General features: G+C 41.2%; 2 protein-coding genes across 2 annotated transcripts; both read left to right on the forward strand.

Annotated features, from left to right (window-relative positions):
• Positions 1-775: 775 nt before the first annotated feature.
• Positions 776-21,246, forward strand: rasgrf1 (Ras protein specific guanine nucleotide releasing factor 1). Its single transcript, XM_071532196.1, has 27 exons — positions 776-1,051; positions 5,668-5,774; positions 6,109-6,256; positions 7,264-7,356; positions 7,443-7,696; positions 8,268-8,347; positions 8,554-8,747; positions 10,799-10,908; positions 11,120-11,238; positions 11,897-12,057; positions 12,701-12,764; positions 13,177-13,319; positions 13,456-13,538; positions 13,938-14,186; positions 16,033-16,403; positions 16,534-16,653; positions 17,730-17,900; positions 18,038-18,144; positions 18,467-18,579; positions 18,710-18,770; positions 19,602-19,705; positions 19,813-19,897; positions 20,012-20,209; positions 20,303-20,382; positions 20,477-20,594; positions 20,690-20,758; positions 21,154-21,246. The coding sequence occupies exons 1-27, from the start codon at positions 776-778 to the stop codon at positions 21,244-21,246; spliced, it is 3,771 nt and encodes a 1,256-aa protein (XP_071388297.1).
• Positions 21,247-23,680: 2,434 nt separating this feature from the next.
• On the forward strand, positions 23,681-27,801 carry ctsh (cathepsin H). The gene is made up of 12 exons (XM_071532185.1): positions 23,681-23,837; positions 24,037-24,068; positions 24,446-24,551; positions 24,644-24,714; positions 24,802-24,909; positions 25,145-25,231; positions 25,448-25,503; positions 25,984-26,065; positions 26,197-26,265; positions 26,367-26,473; positions 27,144-27,269; positions 27,354-27,801. The coding sequence occupies exons 1-12, from the start codon at positions 23,774-23,776 to the stop codon at positions 27,421-27,423; spliced, it is 978 nt and encodes a 325-aa protein (XP_071388286.1). The 5' UTR covers positions 23,681-23,773; the 3' UTR covers positions 27,424-27,801.
• The last annotated feature ends 133 nt before the right edge of the window (positions 27,802-27,934 follow it).

The following is a 27,934-nucleotide window of genomic DNA, read 5'->3' on the forward strand; positions in this document are numbered from 1 at the left end:
AATTAATGGGTAGTTTTTGGACAAGAAAGTATTGTTGAAACTTTGGCAATTTAATTGTTTAAATATCTCAGTGCACACTGCTGGTTGTATTGTAATCAACAAAAATAACATGCTGAGGAGAGGACAAAACTTTACTGTAAAACAGTGAACTACACTGAATCAGTAGGCTGCTAAATGGCTGCTTACAGTGGGTGAATTTATGTTTGTCATTCGAATAAAATGTTTTCCAATTTCTTCTCATCGCGCAGATATTTGATTGGCTTAATGGAGGTGACAGCGAGAGGAAACTTATGCGGCATCTTCAATTAGCTGTTGTAATGTCCCTGTCCAAGGTCCTGAAATCTGCTTTCCCAAGCATGCGTCATGTGACTTCACCCAGCACTGCCTAGCTCAGCACCAAGCCTACTGCTTTCTGGAGATTTCATGTGAGAAAAGGACAAACCCCGAACCCTTTCACTCTCATCTTGCGTTGTTTAGACTATTTTTTCGTCTCCCTTCTCTTTTTATCATCGGATAATATGTGGACCTTCAAAGCGCTCGGAGTATAGCGAAAGATTTCGGATGCTGGACTTGTGCTCTTCGTTTTGTTCCCCTCTTTTTACTTAAATGCCAACACGGTGAATGCGTCGGACAGAGTGGACAAGCCTGCTGCTAGAGGTCCGCATTCAGAAAGTCAACATCTTTTTTTTTTTTTTTTTTTTTTTTTTTTTCGGGAGCGAGTTCAAAAGGATGTAACTACCCAGCTACCTTTTCCAGCTGAAGTCTCTTCATCAAAATGCAGAAGGGAATACGACTTAATGATGGTCATGTCACCTACCTGGGGCTTTTGGCAAAAAAGGATGGTACAAGACGAGGGTGCTTGAGCAAAAAGAGCTCAGACAACACAAAATGGCACACAAAGTGGTTTGCTTTATTACAAAATATGCTCTTTTATTTTGAGAACGAGTCTAGCTCTCGACCCTCGGGATTATACCTGTTGGAGGGATGCATATGCGACAGGGCGCCTTCACCAAAACCCTCACTGTCAGCCAAGGAGTGTTTAGAAAAGCAGGTATGAAGAGCTTACGCGCGCCCGCACGCTCTCTCTCTCTTTCTCTCTCTCTCTCTCTCTCTCTCTCTCTCTCTCTCTCTCTCGTCTCTCTCTCTCTTTACCTGGCACGCACGCACGCACGCAAACGCACACTCGCATTGCTTTATTGTTTCAGGTTTAATTTCACAATATTAACGACGTGAAACACTTGTGGGTTATAAGCCTCCATGCAGAATCCACAGGCGATTTAAAAAAAAAAATCTCTACTGTCATTTCCTTTTTAACTGTATTTTAGTCTTGAACAAAGCGCTTTTCTTATGCATATTTTTCTTATTAGGCTATTGCATGATGACCTCAAATCCAGCGCAGCGGAATAGCACGAGGTTCCACATTGCCGTATTCCATGTTATGTAATCCATGCATGGTATTAATGATGAGGCATCAATATTAACACCTAATGATAACATGAGATGCCCCAGCAATGGGCTATGCAGCGTTTTGCTTTAGGTTGCAGCAAACCCAAGCTTGATTTTTTTTTTTTTTTTTTTTTTTTTTTTTTTATTGGTGGGATAGTTTTCAGTTTTGGGTGATTTTTACAAATCAGATTGATTGCTTTATGCATGCCGGCTGGTCAAATATTTTGGTTTTGACTTTCAGTTATCATCTCTTTGAAGTTTTTTGGGCCGAGTGTATTAGGCCATATTTCCTTCCAATAAAACATGCACAAAAAAAAAACAGTCATGGCCTCGAGGTCGCCATCCTGCGGGGAAATGATGAAATTACAGTTGAAGCTGAAGAACAGTAGGGTTCCAGTGATCAGAGTCATCTCTGATCTAGATGACCTGACTGAAATGATTCCCAGTCTGTTACTCAGTCAGACTTTTCATTTACATTCTGCACTGTAATTACTGCATTACATCTTATGAGTGGTTGTATCTAATGGATTTTTCTTATCCATTTAGTCCTTATCTCAGCCAATTCTGTGAAGTGTTGTCTATAACAGTCCCAGCATACAGAATATATGCAGTAGGGTTGGGAATTTTAAGTCATAGCCAATCTGCAAGAGTTTAATATTTACTTACTGCCTGCTTCTGTCACATGAGAGCATCAGAAATCAGAGACACGAATGAGAGGAAAGGAAAGGTTACTGTAATGATGGCCTGTTATCATTGTTATTGCGTCTATACGCTCTAGGAACATTCTGCTTCAGTGCCCAGGCCGCTGGCTCTCTTCTCTCCAGGCTCTGTGCCTGGCTGTGTAGGTAGGGCTGCAATCCAAAGTGAGTCTAGGCTCTTCCTGTGAACAGCTGCCCCTGTGCTGACAAAGCAGAATGCAACACACTGGCTAATGTTATGCTCTCCCAGTTGCTTTAAAGGCGACCAAAAGCTTCCTTATGATGTAGTCTATTGCAAATTTTTGGATTCTTTTGTAATTTTGTCAACAATGTTGTGCCCTCTGTCCAGTTATATCTGTACATAGGTAAATTTAGCTAGTATACTGTTTTGTTGTTATTGATTTTTGCACATTATCTTGAGGGTCTCTTAATTACAGGAATGGAAATGTGAATAGATTCAGATAAGCCTGATCCATAGCCCTCTGATATCTGGGATTGAATTCAGAATAAACTAAGATATTTGATTCATTTTGTTCTATGAATGCTGCTTTTTCATCACTGAAAGCACTGGAAGGTATAGAAATAATGAAAGACTGATGTGACTGATATCATGGGCTGCATAAGACTTACCCTGCAATGTAAACAATCAAACATCCAACATCCATAACAAATCTTTTATCAGAAATGTTCAAAGGAAGAATGAGAGTAAGAAAATATCACCTCTATCTTCTGTCACCGCCTAGATGTGGATGGATTTATGGTTTTGCTACAACGTTTTAGAAATCCACCATAATCCCTACATTATATTTTTCCTCAAATGCAGTTAGTGTGAAAATGATAATGCGTTTGAGCCCAAGGTTTCTATGGCAACCCTTATTTGCATCCTAAAGAATGATGCAGTTGGAAGAGGCGGGGTAACTGAGGAGAGAAGTAGTGTGTCGCATCTCTCCTATTAATGCGAGCGCTATCTGGGCTAAATTCGTTCCTTGCAGTACCTTGGAGGGGTCAGAGTCCATTTATAGAAAACACAGTCCTCTCACAGTGGGAAACAGCAGCGTTTCAGCCCTTTCTACATGAAGCCTTGGCAGCAAGTGATGCCTGATCTCTCTATGATTTGCCACTTTTAGTTTTTACTCAAATAGATACCTGTATGATACTTATGGATGGGAGAATGATGAAGGTCTTACTCACATTGAACTGTTAAAATATGTGATCCTGTACTCTTTGGGGTGTGGAGAAGGCTAATGTCCAAAATAAAGCTAGTCATTACAATAGAAGACACTTAAATTCTGGTTTCTCTTGGGGATAGATTACTGTTGTATAGATCTCATTATGTGGTTCAGCAAAGTCATTTTATTGTTTTTCTGCAATAAAACTGAGCTGTTTATCAGTCAGTGGCAATTATATAAGGCATAAGAATTATTTTACTTGTGTAGACAGTACAATTAATCAAAAATATCTAATTCATTATTTACCATTCACAGCTTCTACAGCACAGCAGGACTGACTTTTGATTATAATAATATAATAATAATAATTTGTATAGCACCTTTCAAAACAGAGTTACAAAGTGCTTTACATTAACAAAATAAAACAAGAATAAGAAAAGACAAAAGGCATAGTAACATGACAGCGGCATCCTGAATACCATTAAGTCAAGGGAAAATATAGATAAACAGCAAACCTAGAAGCAATGAGAATTGCATAACATAGTGAATATCCAAGGCCAGATATGTCCTGCACTCTTTCTCATGGAACATGGATCTCAATCAGCAAAAGCAAGTCTATAAATGTGTGTTTTAAGAAGAAATGTAATAGAAGATACTGATCTGGCTAGCCTAATATTCTCAGGCAGGCCATTCCAAAGCCTAAGGATATATACAGTATATCACAGCTTTTATCAATGCCTCATCAGCTCAGATCATTTAGACTTGTTAAGACATGGAGCCATTAAAGGTGTTTGAGAGAGCATGACTCAGCCATAAACATAAAGCAGACAGTGTGCTTAACATTGCCTCATACCAGACACTCAGCCCGCTCTTAGAATGAGGATGAGGGAAAACTACAACAACATGCATGCTTCCCTGCCAGAAATAGATTTTCTTTGACGGTAGGATGAATACCTAATGAATGTGAAGATGGAAGAGCAGTCAGCCATGAATAATGATCAGTTGCAGGTTGATAGGCGCCTGTTGAACATCTGCAGGCCAAAGATTAGAGTCTGCTCTCACTCAACATGGCTGGCATAGTCCACAAGAAAGATGACATTTTACTTGTGTGAGTTGTGGTATCGTTTTGACTTGGCTCTCCTTGTGGGATTTTTGTTCACCCTATTAATGTTTTTAATAGACTACAACGACTGTATCTAAGCTTTCATCAAAAAAGGCCTTCGCTATATAGATAAACCCAAACATGCAAAACTGGTACATAGGAAATTAAAGGTTAATGGCGCATTTTTTAAATTTAGGTCACATATTATTCTTGCCTCCATAGGAGATAAAACTGCAGTCCATTGTTTGGGATCTTATTCCACTGTTCAGATATATGAGGCAACAATTTGGGCATTGCTAAAGGTTTCTATTGTGTAGGAAAATGTACTGTGCTCACTTTGAAAACCCACAAAAATCATAACATTTGATGAAAATACCGTGTCACTTTTATCCAAATAGTTGCCCCACTGTGTCATTTAGCAATCTCTGAAGAAAACCTTCCTCCTGAAAGAAGCACCTCTTCAGAAAAAAAGAGCCACTCCTTGTCTGAAGAGGTGCTTCTTTGCAGAGGAACGTTGTAGAGGTTGGAAAGCCATTTTCAAATGGTTGTTTTGTGGGTTCTGGCAGTTTTTTCTGTAATGAATCAGCACAAAATACTGTCAGATATAGCAATAATGTAAAAAGACATAGAGCAGCCTAAGGTTTTAACTCCTAAACAAGAGGAACACAGGACCCACATGTTAAAAAATGCTGGCAGTGATTTCCCCGCTACAACTACACTACTCAAAATTAGTTGTGGTTGGGAATCAAGCGTAAAAAGGAAGCACGCTTATCTAAAATAGAGTGTGGCAACAAACGCAAAAACAGCCTATCTGTTCACATTGAGTGGAGTTGCTAGGTAACAGGTATCGCACAGTTATGTAATTGGCCGTGGCTCCAGCCTCCATGTCTTATGGCATTTCCTCATGGGAACCAGAGCCATCCCAGGAACCAGGTTGGGGGAGGCTTCCCTCAGCATGCTCCATCAATTGCACTGGTGGGCGAGGAAGATGTGGCTTCCCCAGGCCCTCTGTGGTTTTAAATCACCCGCTTGATGTCTTCAGCGAGGCAGTGGAACGAACACACAGACAAAAGCAGTGGAGAAGCTTCAGTCAGACCACTATAGATAGATAGATATATCTAGAAAGCATCTCATGATAAACGTTCCCTTTTGTGTGGAATAGTAGCCTATTACAGGCCAGGTTAATGATGGTCATGTCATCTGTTGTTTTTAAACTAGGACTTTTCACCCTTTCCCACCCTGTTTGTTTCAGTACTATTTCACTGTCAACTTCACCCACGAAAACCAAAAGGCACTGGAGTTACGCACAGAGGATGTAAAGGACTGCGATGAATGGGTGGCTGCAATATCACATGCCAGGTAAAGGAGCACATCAGTGAAATGTGCAGACATGTTAATTATTAGCTGAATTAGTTGGTAGCGGGTAAGTAATCTTTGACTGATGTGCTTAAGCTGTAAGGGATGTTGCCATGGTTTCATGTGCTGACTTAAAATATAAGATATGGCACAGATCGCTTTGATGTTACATGTAGTTACATACAATGACATACATTCATTCATTACTCAAGTTTCAATAATTAGATGCTATGTGAAAGTCATGTTATGTACTGTGTGTGTGTGTGTGTGTGTGTGTGTGTGTGTGTGTCTGTGTGTCTGTGTGTGCGCATGTGCATTCCCGTGTACATGACAACAGTTACAGAAACTTGGCCACCGAGCATGAGACTCTCATGCAGAAGTATCTTCATCTGCTTCAGATTGTGGAGACAGAGAAAACAGTTGCTAAGCAACTTCGACAACAGATAGAAGATGGGGAAATAGAGATTGAAAGGCTTAAGTCAGAGGTAATATTCACTGTGATTCCTTTACCCTCAGTAGTATTTGTTTGGGCTATTTTTGTTGAACTGAGCATGAATGGATCGTCTGATGGCAGTCGCTGCAGTATTAAGGTCCTCAACACTAAAGGGAGTGCTGTTAAAATTTCCAGGATTTTGTCCTCTCTGACTGAACCATGATAGCTGAGGATTGCAGGATTTTCCATCTATAGACTTATTTGTGGCGGCCCCACACAGTATCAGACAGACTCACCATAAATAGACTCTTCAAACTGACACAATAATATTATATTAACAGAGATTCTTGCATTGCACGCAGTCCTTTCCAAAATTTGTCTGCATCCCATGCTCGCCTCAACCTGCCAGCAACACAGATAACAGGAGAACCTGTGGGAAAACAGTACATTATCCCGATTATATTTTATGTTTGTATCATATGTGATAAATAGTGTGTGACTGGGAGGATAGAAATTGGAGCAGTATCAGAGATGCGTTCAGGCCAACCACGCTCCACTTTGCATCTCTTCTCAGAAACAATCCCTCCAATAGAGCTACGTTCCCTGCTGTATTCTTCAGATCAAATAGTCATTTTACTTTAATGTGCAAATGTGATGCTTGAAATCAAATTATGTGCTGAATATGCATGAACAGGGCTTTATATTGCATCTCTTCTATGAAATGCAATGATAATTAACTCTCTCACTCTCTACAAAGTAAATGGAGACACTTACCTTCAAACAATGCAAGGCAGTTCCAGTCTGTTTTTTAGCAACCTGTTTACCTCTTGTCATTGTGCAGCTTTGTACCTAGTGACACTGCATTTAAATGACCAATGTAAATCAATATTGATGCTGAGATACTAGCCAGATGAACAGAGTTTTGTTCTGGTATCAGTCTAATGTTTCAGTGTTGACAGGTCCTGTCCTGTTTGACTCGGTCACTTTGTTTGCATGCTGGGAAGTGAGGAGAAGAGGAGTGGGAATGATCTGTCTATCCCGTGGTTGTTTCCCTGGCAGATCTCTGGGCTGCTCAAAGACAACGAGAAGATCCACTCCAGCCCCACAGCTGCGCCCAGTGACGACGACTCAGAAATCAAGAAGATCAAAAAAGTAAAGCCTGTGATTTTTAAACCATTCTTACTGAGTTTATTATGATGCTGAGAAACTGACCGCGGGCTTTTAAAAACCCGCTGCAGGTCCAGAGCTTCCTGCGAGGCTGGATCTGCAGGAGGAAGTGGAAGACCATCATCCAGGACTACATCCGCTCGCCGCACGCGGAGAGCATGAGGAAGAGGAACCAGGTGGTGTTCAGCATGTTGGACTCGGAGGCGGAGTACGTCCAGCAGCTCCACATCCTGGTGAACAACTTCCTGAGGCCGCTGCGCATGGCCGCCAGCTCCAAGAAGCCTCCCATCACCCACGACGACGTCAGCAGCATCTTCCTCAACAGGTGGGCTTCTCTCTCCACACACTACCTCAGCTTCAGTGTAAAGAGTATTTCTATGGATGAATTGTAAGAATGGCCAGTTACTGTATGTAAAAATCTGAAATGACATAAGCTATATACACTATATTTTATATCAACACACCCAGATGCTCTAATTTCAAGGTCAAGAACGTTCCTGGTTGAGTTTACTGTTCAGTCTGGTGAAATTCTGTTGGTCGGGTCCAGTAAACATCGCACATGCAGATAGTAGACTCGAATACAACAAACAATGCAATAATACAGTAATCTGCATTCACCTGAATTCATAGGCCTATTCAAAAACCCACCCACGCACTCGTTTATGCACGCTCTCGGCACCTCCCTGCCACACGTGCACACACACACACACACATACAACCTGCACACCCATGCTCTCATACACACTGTCTCACATCAGGGCTTGCATTGCATACAGCTGCATAAGACATGGTGCAGAATAATTTACTCATAAATAAGTATTTCTATGAGGTTGGATGGCACATATCACTATCGCTAATGTTTTTCCCCCATAATATTTCTTTTTTTTTTCTTTCAGTGAAACTATCATGTTCCTACATCAGATATTTTACCAGGGTCTGAAAGCCAGAATAGCAAGCTGGCCGACATTGGTGTTGGGTAAGCATAATTTCTTTCTTCTTTCTTCATTTTGTTTTCATTTCTTGTTTCATAATGTGGGCGTTGTGAAGCCCTTTGTAACCATGATTAAGGGCTACACAAATAAAGTTGTCTTGACTTGGTTTCTGTGTCAATAGGCATGATGATGATTTACTCTACAGCTGAGTTTGATCTCTCCCCGTTTCTTGGTGTTGATCTCTCCACAGCGGACCTGTTTGACATCCTGCTGCCCATGCTGAACATATACCAGGAGTTTGTGAGAAACCACCAGTACAGCCTGCAGATCCTGGCTCACTGCAAGCAGAACCGGGACTTCGACAAGCTGCTGAAGCAATATGAGGCCAAGCCCGACTGTGAGGAGAGAACTCTGGAGACCTTCCTCACCTACCCCATGTTTCAGGTTAGCACCTTCTTCTCGCTTATATACACAAGGGATGAATGCAGCCATGTTTGTTTGCAGCTGAAGTGCAGCATGAAGCCAATTTTTGTCATTATTTCAGTGCTGCAGCCATAGTTTTCTCCATATATACTGTATATGTTACCCTTGGGCCGTATCATTTGCAAACATAATATTAGTTTTGACTGCTATGCCAATAATACCATATCTGCAAACCTAAGTTATGTCAAGCAGTTGTCCGTTTTGGTGGATATTCAAAGCTGGATGTCTCTTAAATTCTTACAAATGAATACAGATACTGGAAGTCTGTAGTTATTATTGGACCCACTAGTGTTAGTTCTCAAATCCACAATCGGCTTGTCCCACTTTCCCCGATTGTATCTTCAAATTGTAGGAATCTTGGAGTAATTTTTGACTCCAACATGTTAAGACAGTTGTGCAGTCGTGTGTTCTGCAACACATGAGACTTTCCAAAATTAGAGTATTTCTGTCTTTTATCATCTGGAAACAGTGACCCATGCCTTTATTTAATCATGCCTTGGCTACTGTAACTCCCTGTACACCTGCCTTACCCAGCAGAGTATATCCAGACTCCTGACAGCATATTACCAACATGTTAGCTTTACTTCAGTGGCTACCAGTGTAATTTAGGACAGATTTTGAAATTTTACTGACTGTCTTGGACTAGTGCCTGGCTATATCTCAGAGCTTGTAACCCCTTATGAGTCCAGTGCAGCCAGAGATCCTTGGGCAGCGCTCTTTTGGTCGTTCCACAGTCTAGACTGAAGACTAAAGGTGATTGTAGACTATAATTTTGTTGTGTTGTTGTCTTGCACAGCAGTACAATGACAATAAAGTTTCTTGACTTGACTTGACTTGACTTGATGGAGCTTTCTCCATCAGTGCCCCCCAGGCTCTGGAACAGCCTGCCCTCACAACTCTTTTTTAGGCTTTCACTTGAACTATGGTCTGTATTTTGTTATTGTTGTTTTAGTTGTCATGTACATTTGCCATTTGGTTTTTTAGCAATTTTGTAGTAGCATGTTTTGATGCTGTAGGTCATTGTATTTTTAATATGTTGGCAAATTGGGTTGGCAGCTTAATCTTATTCTTAACCCTCCCTCTATCCTACCTCACCCAACATTCACCACATTTTTTTCTTGATTTATTTGTTCACATTTGTTCACAAGTGATTTATAAATAAAGGTTAATATTCTTCTGTAGCTCATTCCTGCTCCATTAGTGGCAATTTGGGGATGCGAGTCAAGAGCCTGTAGCCTGCTCTACCAATCAGAAGTAATGTGTGAACATACAGTAAGGGTTCCTCTGCTGGTTTGGTCCAAGGTGGCAACAGTGAATTGTGGTCTACTTCCCAATTTTGGACCATAAAATGTAACATGGCAAAGCAAGCCCCAAATTGGATCAAATCAAATGTTGTAAGCAAATTTTAAGATTTACAACCAAGCTGGTTAGCTAACTAATTGCTGCTTTCTGCTTTTACAAGAATTACTGTGTTCTGGTCTGGCTGCTAGTTTGAAATTCCCCCATTCAGTCAAGGCAAGGCTTTTAAAGACACAATCCCTTCTTGAACGCTCTAACTCTGCTAGGTGGCTGCTCATTGGCTCTCTAAACTAACTGTGTCCCACAACACAACAGCAGCCATTTATTCTGCTTTTGCTCAGAATATCCCTGTAGTGTGTTTCATGTCTATAAAAAGTGGTTGTTTTTGAAGCTCGGGCTTTAATAATGGCTTTTTTCTGGCAAGGCACGCAGTTTCCCTACAGTCCGCTCTGCTGGGGCCTACTTCAGGCTATGCTGTGTTGATAATAAATTTTGCTGATGACTGTAGATAGTGCTCTCCGCTGATCTACTTCTCATCAGAGTATGTGTGCTTGTGTGTGTGTGTGCGCACATGTATATCCCTGTCCATGCATCTGTGTGATTGTGTGTGCGTGGTTGTTGTTTCTGTTATTACATTACACTATACACGCATGCATGTAAGCTCTTATATTTGAGTGTGACCCCTCCTGCTGCTTTCTGTTCTGTCTCTCTAGATTCCCCGCTACATTCTTACACTCCATGAGCTGCTGGCCCACACACCCCATGAACATGTAGAGAGAAACAGTCTGGACTATGCCAAGTCTAAGCTGGAGGAGCTCTCCAGGTACAGCAGTCCAACATTGTCAAAACAAAATTACACACAGTGCCTCAGTGGAAAAAGAACATTGAATCCTGGCATAATGCATGCACAATAGTGAAATGAAGGACTATAAGATTTCCTGTGTATCTCATTTATTTGTGTTTTGCCCAAACTAGATCTATAGTGCTGTCCCATACAGATGAAATGTGTGAGTGATGAAATGTCCTTTCCCCAGAATCATGCACGATGAAGTGAGCGAGACGGAGAACATCAGGAAGAACCTGGCGATAGAGCGCATGATCGTAGAGGGGTGCGAGATTCTCCTTGACACCAGCCAGACGTTTGTAAGACAAGGTAACTGCTGCCTTCAAGTGTTGTACTTCAGATCGGCTCCCATCAGCTGACGAGGAACCGCAGATTCTGCAGGAGAGCACAATCGCAGCAGAGTGGATTTCCTGTCCCTCACCTGCCTGACAGCCTGATCCGTGTTCTTCACATATTCAAGCCTCCGCAGACCTCTGCTGGGGAAATAACTCAGATTTAAAAGAGACGTATCTCTCTCTGAGGAACAGCATGTACTCCTCGTGAGGCGACTCTTTAATTTCCAAGTGTAATTAGACTGTTCTGAGGCAAACCGATGATGAATCTGGGACTGTAAATGTCACACATCCCCAGCAGGCCTTGATGGATGGGGAAGGGGAAAATAGAAATGGCAAATTATTTAATCCTATGTGTTTAATCCTGTGTATCCCATGTGAATGTACATATATACATAACTAAAGACAAGCAATTGATACTGATTCTCTCTTTCATTTGGTTTCCCCACTCTCCATTCCTCTCACTCCCTTTCTCTATTCCCCCCCCCCCCCCGCTCCCTGTCTCTTACCATTTATATATGTATCTCTTTCTCTTGTTCTCTCTCCGTCCTCTACCCCGTCCCATTTGCACACACACACACACACACACACACACACACACCCACACACACACACACGCTCATTCCCACATACAGGGTCTCTCATCCAGGTGCCGATGAGCGAGAAGGGCAAGATCACCCGTGGGCGACTGGGCTCTTTGTCTCTGAAGAAGGAGGGGGAAAGGCAGTGCTTTCTCTTCTCCAAGCATTTAATCATCTGCACCAGGGGTTCTGGGGGAAAGCTTCATCTCACCAAGGTGGGCCTGAGCTGCTGAGCTGGCACACGAGCCGCTCTTTTCAAACCATCACCATCTGTGTGGCACCACAAACCTTGAATCTCTGGGCTAAATTGATTAACTCGCAGGAGATGAAAGCTGCAGGGTTAGAGATGTCATGGCTTTTATCAGTGGCATTGACCACAGGAGCTATGCATGCTGATACGGGCGTGCGCACACATAGGCGCTCATTGTACACTTCTGAACGCAGTTTCTTGATGTAGTCAATTTGATTTGTGTAATGGAGTGGTGTTATTTTACCATATTACACCATATTTCGTACAAAGGCCAAGGAATTTTGGGGGTCAAAGATACGGCTGTCCACTAAAGGGATTATGAGATAGAAGTAAAATGGTCCAGCCCAACTTGGATACAGGTGCAGGACAAAATCAGCAAAAAGGAAGGACTGCAGCAATAAATATTTTGGGAGCTTATATATTCAGTGTGCAGACATCCTTCCTTGTCTCTCTGTAAATATAATTATAACTGCTATTTTCTTGTGTGATTTTGAAAGTGGTAAATGTTCTGGATGTTATGGTATAAACTGCAAAACCAGTGAGCGTGACTATTGAGCCAGATGAGGCGGTTATGGAGATGCTAAATGTATACTGTCTGTTGTTTTCAGAATGGAGTCGTCTCGCTTATAGACTGCACTCTTATGGAGGATCCTGAGGGGACAGATGATGAGTGTGAGTACCTCAGTGTTTTATTCATACAGCAGCTCACAGAAATGTGCACTATATGTACCATGTGTAATGTGCTATATAATGTATGATTACTAAATTTATTAATATTGAATTATTCATATGTGGAACAATTGAAGAGTTATGTTCCAGTGTGAGTCAACCGCTAGAAAGTAATTCCTGCTCAAAATAATTGATAACACAAAATTAAAATGAATTATTGTAAATTTTAAAGGATAGTGGGTTATTTATATCTGTTGTTGACAAAATGACACATTTACAGACTGACTATTTTTAAAGAATGTTGAACTTCAGATAATAATTAATTTTTTGGGGGAAATGTCTTTATGTGTGCTTGTATTTACAGAAATGCTGATCTCTAGCTATAACTGTATGTGTGTGTCTGTTTGCCTCCAAGCCAAATCAGACAAGACTGGCCAGGACATGGAGCACCTGGACTTCAAGATTGTCGTGGAGCCCAAAGACAGCCAGTCATTCACAGTCATCCTGGTGGCCTCCTCCAGGCAGGAGAAGTCTGCATGGACCAGTGACATTAGCCAGGCACGTCAACACGCATCACACTCTCCAGCAGTCAGACGAGAGGCCGAGGATGTCGGCGGTGAGCCTGCACATTACAGTACTCACTAACATTTCCTCTGTCTGCTCTGTCTACCTGTACCGCATCTGTCCTATATAGTGCATAGACAACATCCGCTGCAACGGGCTGATGATGAACGCCTTTGAAGATAACTCTAAAGTCACAGTGCCACAGATGATCAAGTAAGCCTTATTTTCATATACAGTGAGTGTGTATGCGCCTGTCTGTCTGTTGGCATCTGTTGGTATATCGGAGCTGTCGGGTGAAAACCTTGTAACTGTTTTAACTTCAATGGAAGGATTATATTCTCCTCTACAGTTCGAGAAAATTATACAAATCTTGGGTTTATGAAACTTTTCCACAACCAATTAGATAAACACAAAAATGCATAGTGGTCAAGCTGAAAACAATGCTTGTTTTCTTAGTTCCTGAAAAGTTGGCTTACAAGGATACAAGGTTTTCATCCGATACAAGGTTACAAGGATATAAGGTTTTCATCCAAAAGCAGTGATATGCAACTGTGTTTTTCCTGTTTCCCTGGGGATGTTTTGTGCTCACCTGTTGGTCTGTTATATGAGCAGGTCGGACTCCAGCCTGTACTGTGATGATGTGGACATCCGCTTCAGCAAGATGATGAACTCCTGCAAGGTGCTGCAGATCCGCTACGCCAGTGTGGAGCGCCTGCTGGAGAGGCTGACCGACCTCCGCTTCCTCTCCATCGACTTCCTCAACACCTTCCTGCACTCCTACCGCGTGTTCACCAGTGCTGATGTGGTGCTAGACAAACTCATCACCATCTACAAGAAGCCCATCAGCGCCATCCCCGCTCGGTGAGTGAGTCACACTCACTTTGACAGACTTGACGTTGGACGCTTGGATTTGACAACATTTACAATAGACAAAAAGACCAAAAAAAAAAATCTCTTTTCAATTGTTTGGCATCACTCCAGAACATACCATGCTGCATAAAGATAGGATTGTTCTGTCATGCGGAGAAGCTCTGTTTCATGGCTGTGGTCCTCTGATCAATGCAAGGCATGTGCAGTAGACAAGCAGGCAATGTTGGACTGATGGTAATGCCCACAGACAGAATGTGTAGCCTTTCGCCTGAATCCAGTCCAATGACTTCTTACTTTTTGTTTTTCCACATTTTTAATCATTCACCACGAGGCCATTTGAATTTCACAATTCATGGGACTGTCAGTAGTTTCCTCTGAGGAGGCAGTTCAAACATACAGGCATTGAAGACTCCGATAGCTCATGCTGATTTGTGAGCTGGATGCATGTATAGACGTGAGTAAAATAACTATTTGCTGGAGGAAATATTATCAGTCAAGGTGACAGAGAATTCAGGAGAGCAGCCCCGACGACGCCCATGCCAGTCCAGTAAATTGCAAAATTCAAATGGTCACATGGTTTCAGTGATTCATGGCACTGGGTTCAGGCTAGCAACCTTCCTCCTCCTCTCAGCTGGTTTACCTCTTGCTTATGGCTGCCCTTCTTCCAGTTCTGTTTTCTTAGATACTGTAGATAGATAGATAGATAAATAGATAGATAGATAGATACTTTATTGAGACAGTCATATAGACATATTGGCGCTACACATATAAAAAAAACAATTATACCAAAGTCGACCATGATGTTATTGAGGCAGTTGAGAGCTGTGGCAGCAGCAAGCTTTTTATTTATTTGGTTTTTTTTTTAATCTGTGTCTGGATATGGGAGGAGGGTGAAACATGAGTTGAGGGGGTGTTCAGGGTCACAGTGCTTTACATGTGACAGTATTGGTGTTTAGGTTCATTAGATTGGGAGTGGAAAGTCTAGTGATTTTAGAGGCTGCGTGCGTGATTTTGAGGAGTTTGTTCCTGTTGGTGACTGTGAGCATGGTGAAGTGGCAGATGGAGCAGTAGAGGAGGACAGGCTTTATGATGCTTCTGTATCAGCTTGTGTGTTAGTGCGTGTGTGTGTGTGTGCGTGTGTGTGCATGTGCGCATGCGTGTGTATGTTCAGTGTTAGAATGCAGTAATTGGGTCCAGTCTCTCCTGCCTGCCTGGGAGTGTCTCAACTGGGCTCTGTCGCTCTATGGCAACCGACCTCCATGCTGCAGGACCCCACCCTCCCCTCCTCTCCCCTCCCCTCCCCTCCCCTCTCCTTGTCTGCAAAGGATCCATAGTGTGAAATATTGATGGTGTGTTGCAGTGGGGCTAACTAACCAGAGCCCCTCCGCAGGCCTAGAGAGAGAGCCCCACTCTCAGGTTTAGATCAGGGGGAGCTCCCCATGCCCACGCCCTGCAGCACGCTCTCCTGTGGTGCTTGTCATGTCACTGTGAGACACCTCCACTTGGCTGCCTGTGTCAGCAGTGGCCATGCGCGCTATCACTCGCTGAGCTATTTATGGGAACCCGTGAGGTCGCCAGGAGGGTGGCAGGGAGTGGGAGAGGTTTTCTGCAACACTGCAGCCTGTATCCTATTCTAAAACGACGAGACGCGGCTGCAAAGGGACTTCTTGTTGCTGCGGCTGACTTGGTTTGCATAAATTATTGAGACAGTGTTGTGTATTTAGCTAAGCTCTTTTCACTGATGAGTGGGTTAAAACATAGAGTATACTTACCGAAATATCAAAGAAACATATTCATATGTCCTAAATTCAAATGCGTATATCCTCCCTTGATGCAGGTCCCTGGAGTTATTCTTTGCCAGCAGTCAGAACAGCAAACTCCTGTATGGAGAGCCTCCCAGCTCCCCCCGGGCCAGCCGAAAGTTCTCTTCCCCTCCGCCCCTGGCCATCGCCAAGAATTCGTCCCCCAACCGCCGGCGCAAGCTCTCCCTCAACATCCCCATCATCACTGGGGGCAAGGCTCTCGACCTGGCCGCCCTCAGCTGCTCCTCAAATGGCTATGCAAGCATGTACTCCTCCATGTCCCCGTTCAGCAAGACCACCTTGGACATCAACAAACTCTACGTGTCCAGCCCTGTCTCGAGCAAAATCCCCGATGAGGGAGAGGCCAAGACGGACAAGGTAGAGGACACGGCTGCGTGCAAACAAGGTACGTCAGCCTCAGTGACTTCTTTTCACTTGACCTCTCACCCACCTCAAGCAATGCCTTTGATTATTTTGACTGTTAATTTGCCTGTAATTATGTGTTGACTGAGCCGCATGCTTTTGGTGTTATATAGATCACTCTGTACGGGAAGAAAGCGACAACGATCAGAACCAGAGCGATGACGCAGACCCAGAAACCTCTCCCACCAAGTCACCAACCACCCCCAAAAACGTCAAGTGCAAAAACTCCTCAGGTACATTGTGTCCCAGACAGCAGAGTGACATCATTACTGCTCAGTAGTGTGATCTCCGAGCTCCTGAAGCACACACTGGCATGCCACCTGTATCCCATGTCCTGGCCAATACCACATTTACCAGTGAGCACTGCACATTCTTGTGTTTGACCAAAGAAATACAGCAAACAAAGTGTAAAATATTCTTAAATTCAAAGTATTCCTTTACTGTCTATGGATGGGTATTTTTTTGTCTATGAAAATTAAAGCTCTGACTCAGTATTAGGCTGTGATTGGTCAAAAAAAAAGTGTATCAAAATAGAGGCACTTCATTGTGTCTAGCATAAGCCATATGAAATGTAAACTGGTGCATGGTTATGAACATGTGGGGAAAGCCAATGCTTGGCTTGAGTAGGTGTTAGGGAAACTTGTGTCATAGCAACTACATCAGGAGCGTGTTTTCCCTTCCGCCCCCAGTAATGAGGCTGTTTCACTGTAGCTAAGCTTCTCTGTGTGGTCCAAATCTTATGAGAAAAATCATACAAATAGATTTTAAAAGCAAAGGCTGACCTGAAATTCATGAATTAACTGAAATTGTGAAACAGTTGGTGTTGCACATAGTGTAGGATTTTCAGCTCCTTATGATGTCTCTATGTTCTCAGGATTTAAACACAGCAGACTGCAGAGAATCTGTTGATTCCTCTGTTATGCTGATATTTGGTGGCTATATTTAGCCGCAACCATCTTGAATATCAAAGCCTCTTGTAAAGGAAATTCTACAGGGAGAGAGTAGTGTTAGCCTATACTACCCCCTAGTGGAGGCATGAGCAAGGAGAAAAACACATCCTGCTTCTGCTGCACTGATTCAAAATCTGTTCAATCAGAATGGCCCACAGGAGAAACCAGCTAACTTCACCTAATGACATTTTCTCAACATTTTGGCTTATATTTCTCAGTGAAATTAATAACACTGCCAATAAATTTGTTATGTCTCCACTCAAAGGGACTACCCACATAATTTATGCCACGAAAATGGCACCAAAATGAATCTCTTGCCAGTTTACAGAAGGAGTTATTTTCTCTATGCTTCCCTACAGAGTTCTCCCTGTTTTCCTACAACAATGGCATGGTGATGTCTTCGTGTCGAGAGCTGGACAACAACCGCAGCGCTCTGTCTGCTGCCTCCGCCTTCGCTATTGCTACGGCAGGAGCCAACGAGGGCACTCCCACCAAGGAAAAATATCGACGGATGTCCCTCGCCAGCACAGGTACACACACCCATCCACACCCATGAGGACTCACCTTAGATTCTCATGTTCTCCAAAATTCACTGTCCCTCATTAGCAAATATATACCGTACTGGTGAGAGCTGCACGTCAAAACTCATTAGAAACATTTCCTCCAGGCTTCCCAACAGATCAGAGAAATGGAGACAAAGAGTTCGTCATCAGAAGAGCTGCGACCAACAGAGTTCTGAATGTCCTGAGGCACTGGGTGTCCAAACACTCTCCGGTAAAACATCTCAACACAATACAGTCTGCATTTACAGGCCCAATCCATCATGGCAGTATGGCTCCCCCTGCTGAAACACTGTGATGATATCACTGGCTTTGTTTACATTGGATTTATGATTTTTTTAGCCATTGTGTACTTCTGATGCAAGGACTGATTGTATGTAACAGCTAACAAAATATCATTAAACATCACAAATTGATGATCCAACCGTGTAAGAGTATCCAAGGATGGATTTTTCCTTTAAGCACGATTAATGATTGATGAAATTCTACAGTATATTTTAAGCCGCCTGTTTGTGTTTCTCTCTGCACTCCTCCAGGACTTTGAGAGTAACAATGAGCTGAAGACGAAGGTTATTGCCTTCCTGGAAGAAGTGATGCATGATCCTGAGCTGCTGACCCAGGAGAGGAAGGCAGCAGCCAATATCATCAGGTACTGAAACGCAGCTTTAGTAGTGGGACTAGAATTCACTACATGTAAACTCACAAGCTCAGTGAATATGAGCACATTTACTATATTGTACATTCTTCAGAGCTTGACTATCTTTTTTCGTGTTTGCCAGGACTCTAACTCAGGAAGATCATGGTGACAATCAGATCAGCCTTGAAGAGGTGGCACAATTGGTGAGTAAAGTCAATGGCTGCTGTACTCTATACATGTTTAAAATATAGTGTGGAGCAGTTTTAAAGCTGCAGTATGTACAATTTTTATGTAAAAAAATACACACATTTCTCAGCCTAAATCACAGTGCAATAGAGAAGAGCGTCCCATCCCCATTAATTGAGACCCTGTAGATTCGTCCTATTTGCCTTCTTCTGGGTGGTGCTGGGTATGGAAACTTCTCTGCCCACAGGAACTGGTGAATCAAAACTTAAGAGCGCTCTGTCCAGAGAAAGCTGGACTCACCAATGTTTAATGTTTTGCATCTCTTGCCCCTTTTGCTATCCTTTGGCATAAAACAGACCATCCGGGCTGTTAATCATCATTACTGATGTCAAGTTAAATGATTTCTGGGTATTGACGTTCTAAATTTTCAGTTACTTCTCGCTGCCATTTGGAGCCCCCGATGTGCAAAGTTGCCCAGTGCAGCTTTAAAGTCACAATGAAACAGCATTTTGAGAGCATCTTGCTTCCTTAATTTGATGTATTTCCTGTTGAAACTGGATATACAAATTGGGACATAACACTGGGAGGGATCGTTCAAAAGTGTAAACCAATGGGAAGGAGAGAAAAGCAGTTTTATTTGATGGGAGGGGTAGAGGGGCAGAATTGTTCAAAAATCTGTGATGGGATTATTGTCTGAAATTTTCATTTACGTCTACTGGTACATGATGAGGTCACCATTAAAGATACTCTGTTTTCCAGGAAATAAAAGTAATGGGATTTGAGACTTTGATTTGACAAAGTCATTTTTCATTTCATTGTGAAATCACATGCTGTTTTGTGTCTCTCAGGCGGAGGGAGGGAAGGCCGAGCCCTTCGAGAACCACTCCGCCTTGGAGATAGCAGAGCAGCTCACCCTGCTGGACCACCTGGTCTTTAAGGTCATCCCTTATGAGTGAGTGCCATCACACCTTTATATGTATAAGCCATACAGATTCAGTGTTGACTTTCTGATGTTGATCTACTTTTTGCTTGACCAATCCACACTGTACGGCTTTACAGAGAATTCTTTGGACAAGGCTGGATGAAGAATGACAAAAATGAAAAGACACCATATATCATGAAAACAACAAAGCACTTCAATGATGTACGTTCCAATCAACAAGCACCATCCTCCACAATAATTGCCACAATACTTCTTGTCTTCTTTTTGTTCATAATTTTAAAAGTAAACCCCTCCTCTATCTCTTCCCTCTGAAAGATAAGCAACCTTATTGCCACGGAGATCCTGCGCTGTGAGGATGTGGTCACTCGGGTGTCGGTCATAGAGAAATGGGTGGCTGTGGCTGACATCTGCCGCTGTCTCCACAACTACAACGCTGTGCTGGAGATCACCTCCTCCCTCAACCGCAGCTCTGTCTTCCGCCTCAAGAAGACCTGGCTCAAGGTTTCCAAGCAGGTGCCTATCTATCTCCATACGTATTGTTTCTTAAAAGTACTTACTGTTATCACTGAAACTGTGCTTGATACTCTTTCTACCGCGCTCCTCTAGACAAAAGCGGTGATTGACAAGCTACAGAAGTTGGTTTCATCAGAGGGGAGGTTCAAAAACCTGCGGGAGGCTTTGAAGAAGTGAGTTCTGTTCAAGGACATAGTTTTATACTGGATCGATAAAGCAAATACAGTATGTAGTGCAACCCGGATGACGTGTATTTTCTCCCGCCAGCTGCGATCCTCCCTGCGTGCCGTATCTGGGGATGTACCTCACGGATCTGGCTTTCATCGAGGAGGGCACGCCAAACTACACAGAAGATAACCTGGTCAACTTCTCCAAGATGAGGATGGTAAGATGTTCTTGCCACCGTACCTTGTTTGGTGCAATGTGCAAAGTGTGAGTTTTACTGTTAGAATTAAACATCCTGGTTCTCTTACTTTTCAGATTTCCCATATCATCAGAGAAATCAGGCAGTTTCAGCAAACAGCATACAAGATTGATCATCAGCCAAAGGTAAACTAATACTAATACTAATACTAATACTAGTACTCTAGACCAGTGGTTCTCAACCTGGGGGTCGGGATCTCCCAGGGAGTCACAGGATAATTTTGGGGGGTCGCGGGATGATTTATGTGATAAGGAAAAAACATTTCTACAATACAAATTTATTATCATGTCTATTTTTTTCAGGTTTTTCTCAAATTTTTTCTTGTGAAGCACTGAATAGTTCTCAGCCTCTATGCCTTTCAAAATGAAAGTTTAAGCCAAAAATGTTGAGAACCACTGCTCTAGACAATGGACAGTATTGCCTGCCAAAGTAGTTTTGCATTGTCAAACTATGCTGATTCATTTCTTTAAAGGAAATAGCTGAAACCATTCATTCGCTGCCATTTCACTTCCTCTTTTAGGCAGCCCAGTATCTGCTGGATAACAGTTTCGTTCTGGATGAAGAAAGCATGTACGAAGCCTCACTCAGAATTGAGCCTAAAGTGCCCAACTGATGAGGATGGTGGTCCTCCACGTTATTTTCTCTGTTAATATTATACATCAATTAACATGCACACATTAACGTTTGTATAGTTGTACATGTTTAAAATATTTGCTCTTCTGTACAGTAGATGTTCGAGGTTGTTTGAGGACACAAAACATTATAATATATTTTTTGTTTGTTTCAACTGCCATGCCACCTGCTTTTAGGATTTGTTTCTAATTTCTTTTTCAGTTACATTGGGTATTTCAAGCATAATAACAGAGGTCACTACAGCTGTACACAACTGTGTCTTCTTCGTGACCAATGACATTATTTTGCATCGTCTCATACTGTGTCGACTTTGCACTTTCTGAGCACTCATGCTGCCGGCCATTGTTCTCTTTACTTGAGTTTAACGATGATTGAGTTACTCTGCAACCAATGTAGCATTGTAAAAATCTAACTGCATCAAATCAGGTAAAAGAGCACAGAGAATATAACAATATTTAACAAAGGGGAAATATTGTTCAGGGGGAGATGATGGCATGGTATATCTGAAGCATAGCTGTCTCTGTGCTTCCCAAACCAAAATAAAGGGGATTTATTGCTTCATTTCTGCTTATCACCCTGAGATTCATATCATCATTAACCCAAAATTGACAAAATTCAATGTGTGTTTTCATTTGTTGTAATTCAATACTGTCCTATCTTACCCAAATGAACGCAGACCACTCCATTAACTTTAACTCATCAATAATAAGCTAAGTGCAAATCTCCCTCTGTATGTACATGTATCAACATACAGTGATGAAGTGTTACATCTCATTGATTGCTGTGGTGAGGGATTAGTTGTCTGAATTCACTGTTTTGCTTGGAGCATGCCATTGTACAATGACTGATTCATGAGTTTTCCTTTTGTTAAAACCTCACGTTCCTCGGTTTTCAACTCAACTCAAAGTTAATGGAGCATACTCATGAAAAAAGAACACATGCAGTCAGTGGTAGTACTGTACTTTCAGGTCCGGCGATACTCCTGTAGAGTAAAAGGTTGTTGCTCTTCTGTAATTAAAAGACAATCTGTCCTTTTTGCTGTTCCAGTGATTGTGGAACGTGACTGTATATCACTCTGTTATATGCATTGCTGTTTAAGAATATGATAAAAAAAAAACCGTATGTGAATGATCTCTGCCTGCAGCATTCAAACACTATTTTTGTAGTAGTATAAGAGAGAGTGATCCGCTCTTTATATGAACATGGGGAAGTATTTTGTACTTTGTTGTTAATTCACCTTATTGAAATGTGCTGTACATTTTGTACATGCAACCCTGCATATTTCTCAATGTGGAACAGTGTAATCCTTTCAAAAAAATATTGTATCTCAAGCTTAAACACAAAATGCTACAACAGTGTGGTCTTGAAACCATGACTTAGAGGTAGGAGACAACTTCAAAGTGTTTTGCATTTATACTGTAATCCTGTCTATAACCATTCTGTTAGCAGGAATATAGTAACGTAGTGCTTATTCTGTGAATATTTGTATGTATTTTTACTATGTATGTACAGTACACTTTTGAAGCTCATGTGGCAGGCATGCAACACCTTCACAGACAGAATAATACTATATACTTATACTGTATACACTTATACATGCACATACTCTTATAAGGAATATAAACAAATAAACATTTTGCTGTTAGCAATACCCAGTGGTATGAAAATTATCTTTCAACCCTCATGTTTCCACAGCTTAAGAAATATTCCCAATTTTGTAAAAAAAAATAAAAAAAAATCTCTATATATAAATGATATGATGATAATAATAATAATAATAATAAAAAAAGTATGTTTCCCAGTTACCTCTTGCTAATAAATCCATTCTATCTCAGGGGCATTTTGTCTCAAGTGTTTTTGTAGCTCATCAATCAATCGACATCATGCTCTCTCTATTACTAATGTCAAATAAATATAATATAATATGATGTATTTAACGTCCCTCTCTCTCTTCCTCATTTTGTCTGTCTCTCTCTCCTTGCAAGCCATGAAAAAAACAGATTGAAAATAACATAAAATCGTCCTGCCCATACAGAAGAAAATACATAATCCACATATACTTCACAATGCATATGGACGTTTAAAAAGTTACATAAATTGGCCAAAAAAAAACAACATTTTTGCTACATGTAGATGATATTTATTTGTAGTGGCTAAAATGCAGATACAACAATTATTTATTTATTATTTGTCTGTTTATTTATCTATTTGTTAGTTTGTTTTATTGCCAGTTTATTCATTTATTATTTGTTTCTTTTTTATGTATTTGTTCGTTTGTTTTATTTCCAGTATTTTTATCTATCTATTTATGTTGTTTGTTTCGACTTGTTATTTATTAGTTCATTAATTCGGGCTAAATTTGCATTTTTTCCAGTATGAGTGAGTAGGGGAATTCTTACGGAACAGAACAGGCAGCAGTAACCTCGTGACTCCTCAGCTCGCTTTACTTCACTTTGAACCTGCGTCTCTTTGCAAGACCGCAGCTGAAGCCAACACGCACGGCGAGCATGAACACTTTACTTTTGTTTGCTATTTTGTCTGGAACTTCAGCTTTTCGCCTTTCTGAGCGAGGTAAGCTGCTGTGATCGTCTGTTTTCTACGCCAACTATTTGTGCAGTTTTGTGCGTTTTAAAATAGGCTCAAAACTTTCACTTTCATATTCTGCCAGGGCGTATAGCTCTGTATCGGTGTTGTTTTATATAGTTTTATATAGTTTTATAACCATAGGCCTATTGGTTGCATTGATTTGGACAATATGAATTGTTTTCAGACGAATCGCACTTCAAGTCATGGATGGTACAGGTAAGTCAGTCAAACGTCATGTGGTAAGAATCTGTGCTTATCAAAATGAGGGTGTTTTCCCATAACCGTAAAATCACTATTATATTCGGACGTTGCCTGCTCAGTAGTGAGTTTATATTGACTTTATCATATTTAATGGTATTTTTTATGCCCTATGGTATCACTATAGGATTTTATGTGGTATAATTTTTGACCTATAGCTGTGATATTTGTTATCCTTCAAGAAGTTATTGGATTACTATTGTTAAGATTGTAAACAAATCTCTAGGCTTAACTGAGGCTACTTACTACTTTATAACTACATAATTTATCTTAAGAACATTATTGATGAGTGGTTAATGGCCTTAAACAATGTCAGCAATTCTCCCAATGCACAGCACAACAAAATGTACGAGGTGGAGGAGTACTATGACAGACTTCAGATATTCAATGAGAACAAGAGGAGGATCGACAAGCACAATGAGGGGAATCACACTTTCACAAGTAGGAACTCCTTGTTTTTGCATTAGCTAGTTTTTTATTTCATATATATATTAAATTGTGTTGATCTAACCTTGATTGATCTCCTCTTGCAGTGCGACTGAATCAGTTTTCTGACTTGACGTTTGCTGAGTTTCGAAGATCTTTCCTCTTGACGGAGCCACAGGTATTGTCATCCATGCAGGAAATAGTTTACATATTTTATGTTGTAGCTGATGGGAAAGACAATTATTTTGCATGCTGTCAATTGCAGAACTGCTCAGCTACAAAAGGGAACTATGTCAGCAGCAGCAATGGACCATATCCAGACTCTATCGACTGGAGAAACAAAGGACATTATGTGACAGATGTGAAGAATCAGGTACAGTTTAACTCCACACACATTCACACAGTTTATTCTCAATTGTTGATCTCAAAGTTGTTGCATGTGGAACAAAGCAGATTAATTTTGGTTTGTGACGACTGACAGTGAATATTATAATAAAATCCTGATGTTAGCTTTAATGTTGTCTGTGCATGATTCAGATACATTCTTTCCTCAGGTCTTATCCCACAAAATGCTCATGTTTTGTTTTTGTTTTGTTTTTTAACTAAAGGGTCCTTGTGGCAGCTGCTGGACTTTTTCCACCACTGGTTGTTTGGAGTCTGTTACTGCCATTGCCACTGGGAAACTCCTACTACTGGTGACACATTTTCACTTCTCTAGAAAAATAGCTGCTGTTGCATTAAAAATGTTTTGACAACATCACATGATTTGGTATTACGGACAATAACACCTAGACAAGTTATCTTGAAGGCAGTGTTGTTGAAGGTCTTTCCCATTGTTGTCATATGACATAGAGTATCAACTCTAATCTGATACGCTTTCATTCACCATTGTAACCTTTTATGTTGCTTAGTCAGAGCAACAACTGGTGGACTGTGCCCAGGCCTTCAACAACCATGGATGTGATGGGTGAGTGCCACTGAGAAGCCATGTTTCCTTGTATTACGCAACAATCCTGTATTGCAGAGGTGGGGAGGCGAGACACGACTTGGACTTGCGTAAGAATTCCAATGCTTTTTTTTTTTTTATGTAAATGGAAAATAAACTTGAAACTTGAAAAAGTCACAAATTTAATTGCTTGAGACTTGACTTGATGCATAAAGAGAATACTTGATTGAGACTTGACTTGATGCATAAAGAGAATACTTTAGACTTGACTTGGGTTCTGGTGACTTGGGACTTGACTTTGACTTGTACTTTGATGACTTGAAAAGGTTTCTAAAGTCTTGACAAAAGATCTTGTGTTGTGTAAATAACTTAGGTAAGAGAGATTTGTAATCTCAGGCAAAGTTGACTTGGTCACACCTCTGCCTTCTTGATAAAGTCTCTCTAACTCTGTTTGTATCACTGCAGTCAAATTCTTATGCAGAGTCTTCATTTATCTTTTAGCGGTCTTCCCAGTCAGGCATTTGAGTACATCATGTACAACAAGGGACTCATGACAGAGGATGACTACCCATACAAAGCTTTTGTAAGTAAATAATTAGCCTTCATACTGTACATGAACAAAACTGACTTTTAAAGAATGACAAATCATGATATATTGGCATGCTTTGGGGTAACAACAACATCGAAGGATTTTTTTCTTTTTTGTTGAATCAGGATCAGAGTTGCAAGTATAGACCTGAAATGGCGGCTGCTTTTGTTAAGGAAGTGATGAACATAACGGCGGTAAGTGAATATCGATCTGTCTATCCAAAGCAAATGTCTGCGATAAATGTCTGTAACTTGGTGCAGTTCTAGTCGGCCTCTGTTCTTCTGTTACATGGCAGTATGATGAGATGGGCATGGTGGACGCAGTGGCCACACGCAATCCTGTCAGCTTTGCCTATGAGGTGACTGAAGATTTCATGCATTACCATCAGGGCGTGTACAGCAGGTGAGAATTAGTCATAGTCATACTGTCATATTAGCTCCTGAAAATAGTTTTGTCTATCTTGTATTAATGTCTGACTAATATGATAAAAAACTAGACTCACAGCTGGTCCCACACCCACCACAAGCCTAGAACCACATGTCTTCTTCAGCTTCATCCAACAATGATTTTGCTTTAGCAACGTTTGCTTTATAATCTTTCATTAGCAGTGGACAAACACAGGAAATTTGCTGATTTGCTGTTAAAACCCCAATAATAAATAATGTAATTTAGCCATATTTCATATACACAGACAAGTGTGTGTCCTCTTAGAGCATTAGTGCATTTATCATCATCATAAAGTATTCATATAGGAACAGTTTTTGCAGAACATCCTGCAGTAGGACCAAAACTGGAACCAAAACAGGAACAGATGCAGAGACAAAACCATGTTCACCTCCAAACCACCACTGCTATAAATAAAGATTGTGAAAGCACTGCTTCTTAATATTTAATCAAAGTGAAAACATATTGTCTGCACGCTGCATATTGTATAAAGTCTCTTCGGCTCAGCGAAAGGCCATGTCAGTCAGAGAGGCGGTGTCAGACTTGAGGGTTTATTTCCTCATTCCTTGTCAAAACACACATCCGTATCAACTCACAGTATCTCCCACTTCTCTCTTCCCATTTGTAGCACTAAATGCCACAAGACCACAGACAAGGTGAACCATGCAGTGCTCGCTGTTGGGTATGGTCAGGAGAACGGCACCCCTTACTGGATTGTGAAGAACTCATGGGGAACCAGCTGGGGGATGAAAGGGTAAGTCTTCAGTCTAATCATATATAGGACATCTGAATCTACTAGCAAGAGGACGATGACAATGACGATGTGCTCCTTTTACAGATATTTTTTCATTGAACGTGGGAAGAACATGTGTGGACTAGCTGCCTGCTCATCTTTTCCTGTGGTGTGAATGCTGCATGGTAGAAAGCTACAGAAGGGCTGAAAAGGGAACAGGATCCAAATATCTTTCTTAATGTTGTTTCTTTTTCAATGAACAATGTGATAGTCTGTTTTCTGACATCAACTGATATGAAATGATAGTCATTAATTTCAGTTCCAGAATTAAGATTGGGGATTAATTTGACCACACACATTTGTCCTAACACTAAGTATAAGGGTTTTGTGATGATTCAGGGTGATTTGCTTTTATACAATCAGTATCGTACTGTAGCCTATCCTTCAGCTTTTTCAAAATATCTGAGATTTACACTGCAGGGAATTGTTGTTTAAGAAGTACTGATCACTCAAATGGCTGACCAAATACAGTAATAAAACTTTTGTTGAATCAGCTTGTCCGAGTCTTTCATCACAACGTAGTTGCAGATGTCTGCAGGATGCAGAGGGTGTGGGCCATTAAAAAATAATGTGAGGCTAGCAAGCAATAATGCATTTGTGTTTTCCTAAACATGGAGATTGACTTC

Source organism: Centroberyx affinis, unplaced genomic scaffold (assembly GCF_046629955.1).
Source record: "Centroberyx affinis isolate AG114_WGS23_722 - 3 ecotype Tasmania unplaced genomic scaffold, CSIRO-AGI_Caff_v1 ptg002167l_1, whole genome shotgun sequence".
NCBI lineage: Eukaryota > Metazoa > Chordata > Actinopteri > Beryciformes > Berycidae > Centroberyx > Centroberyx affinis.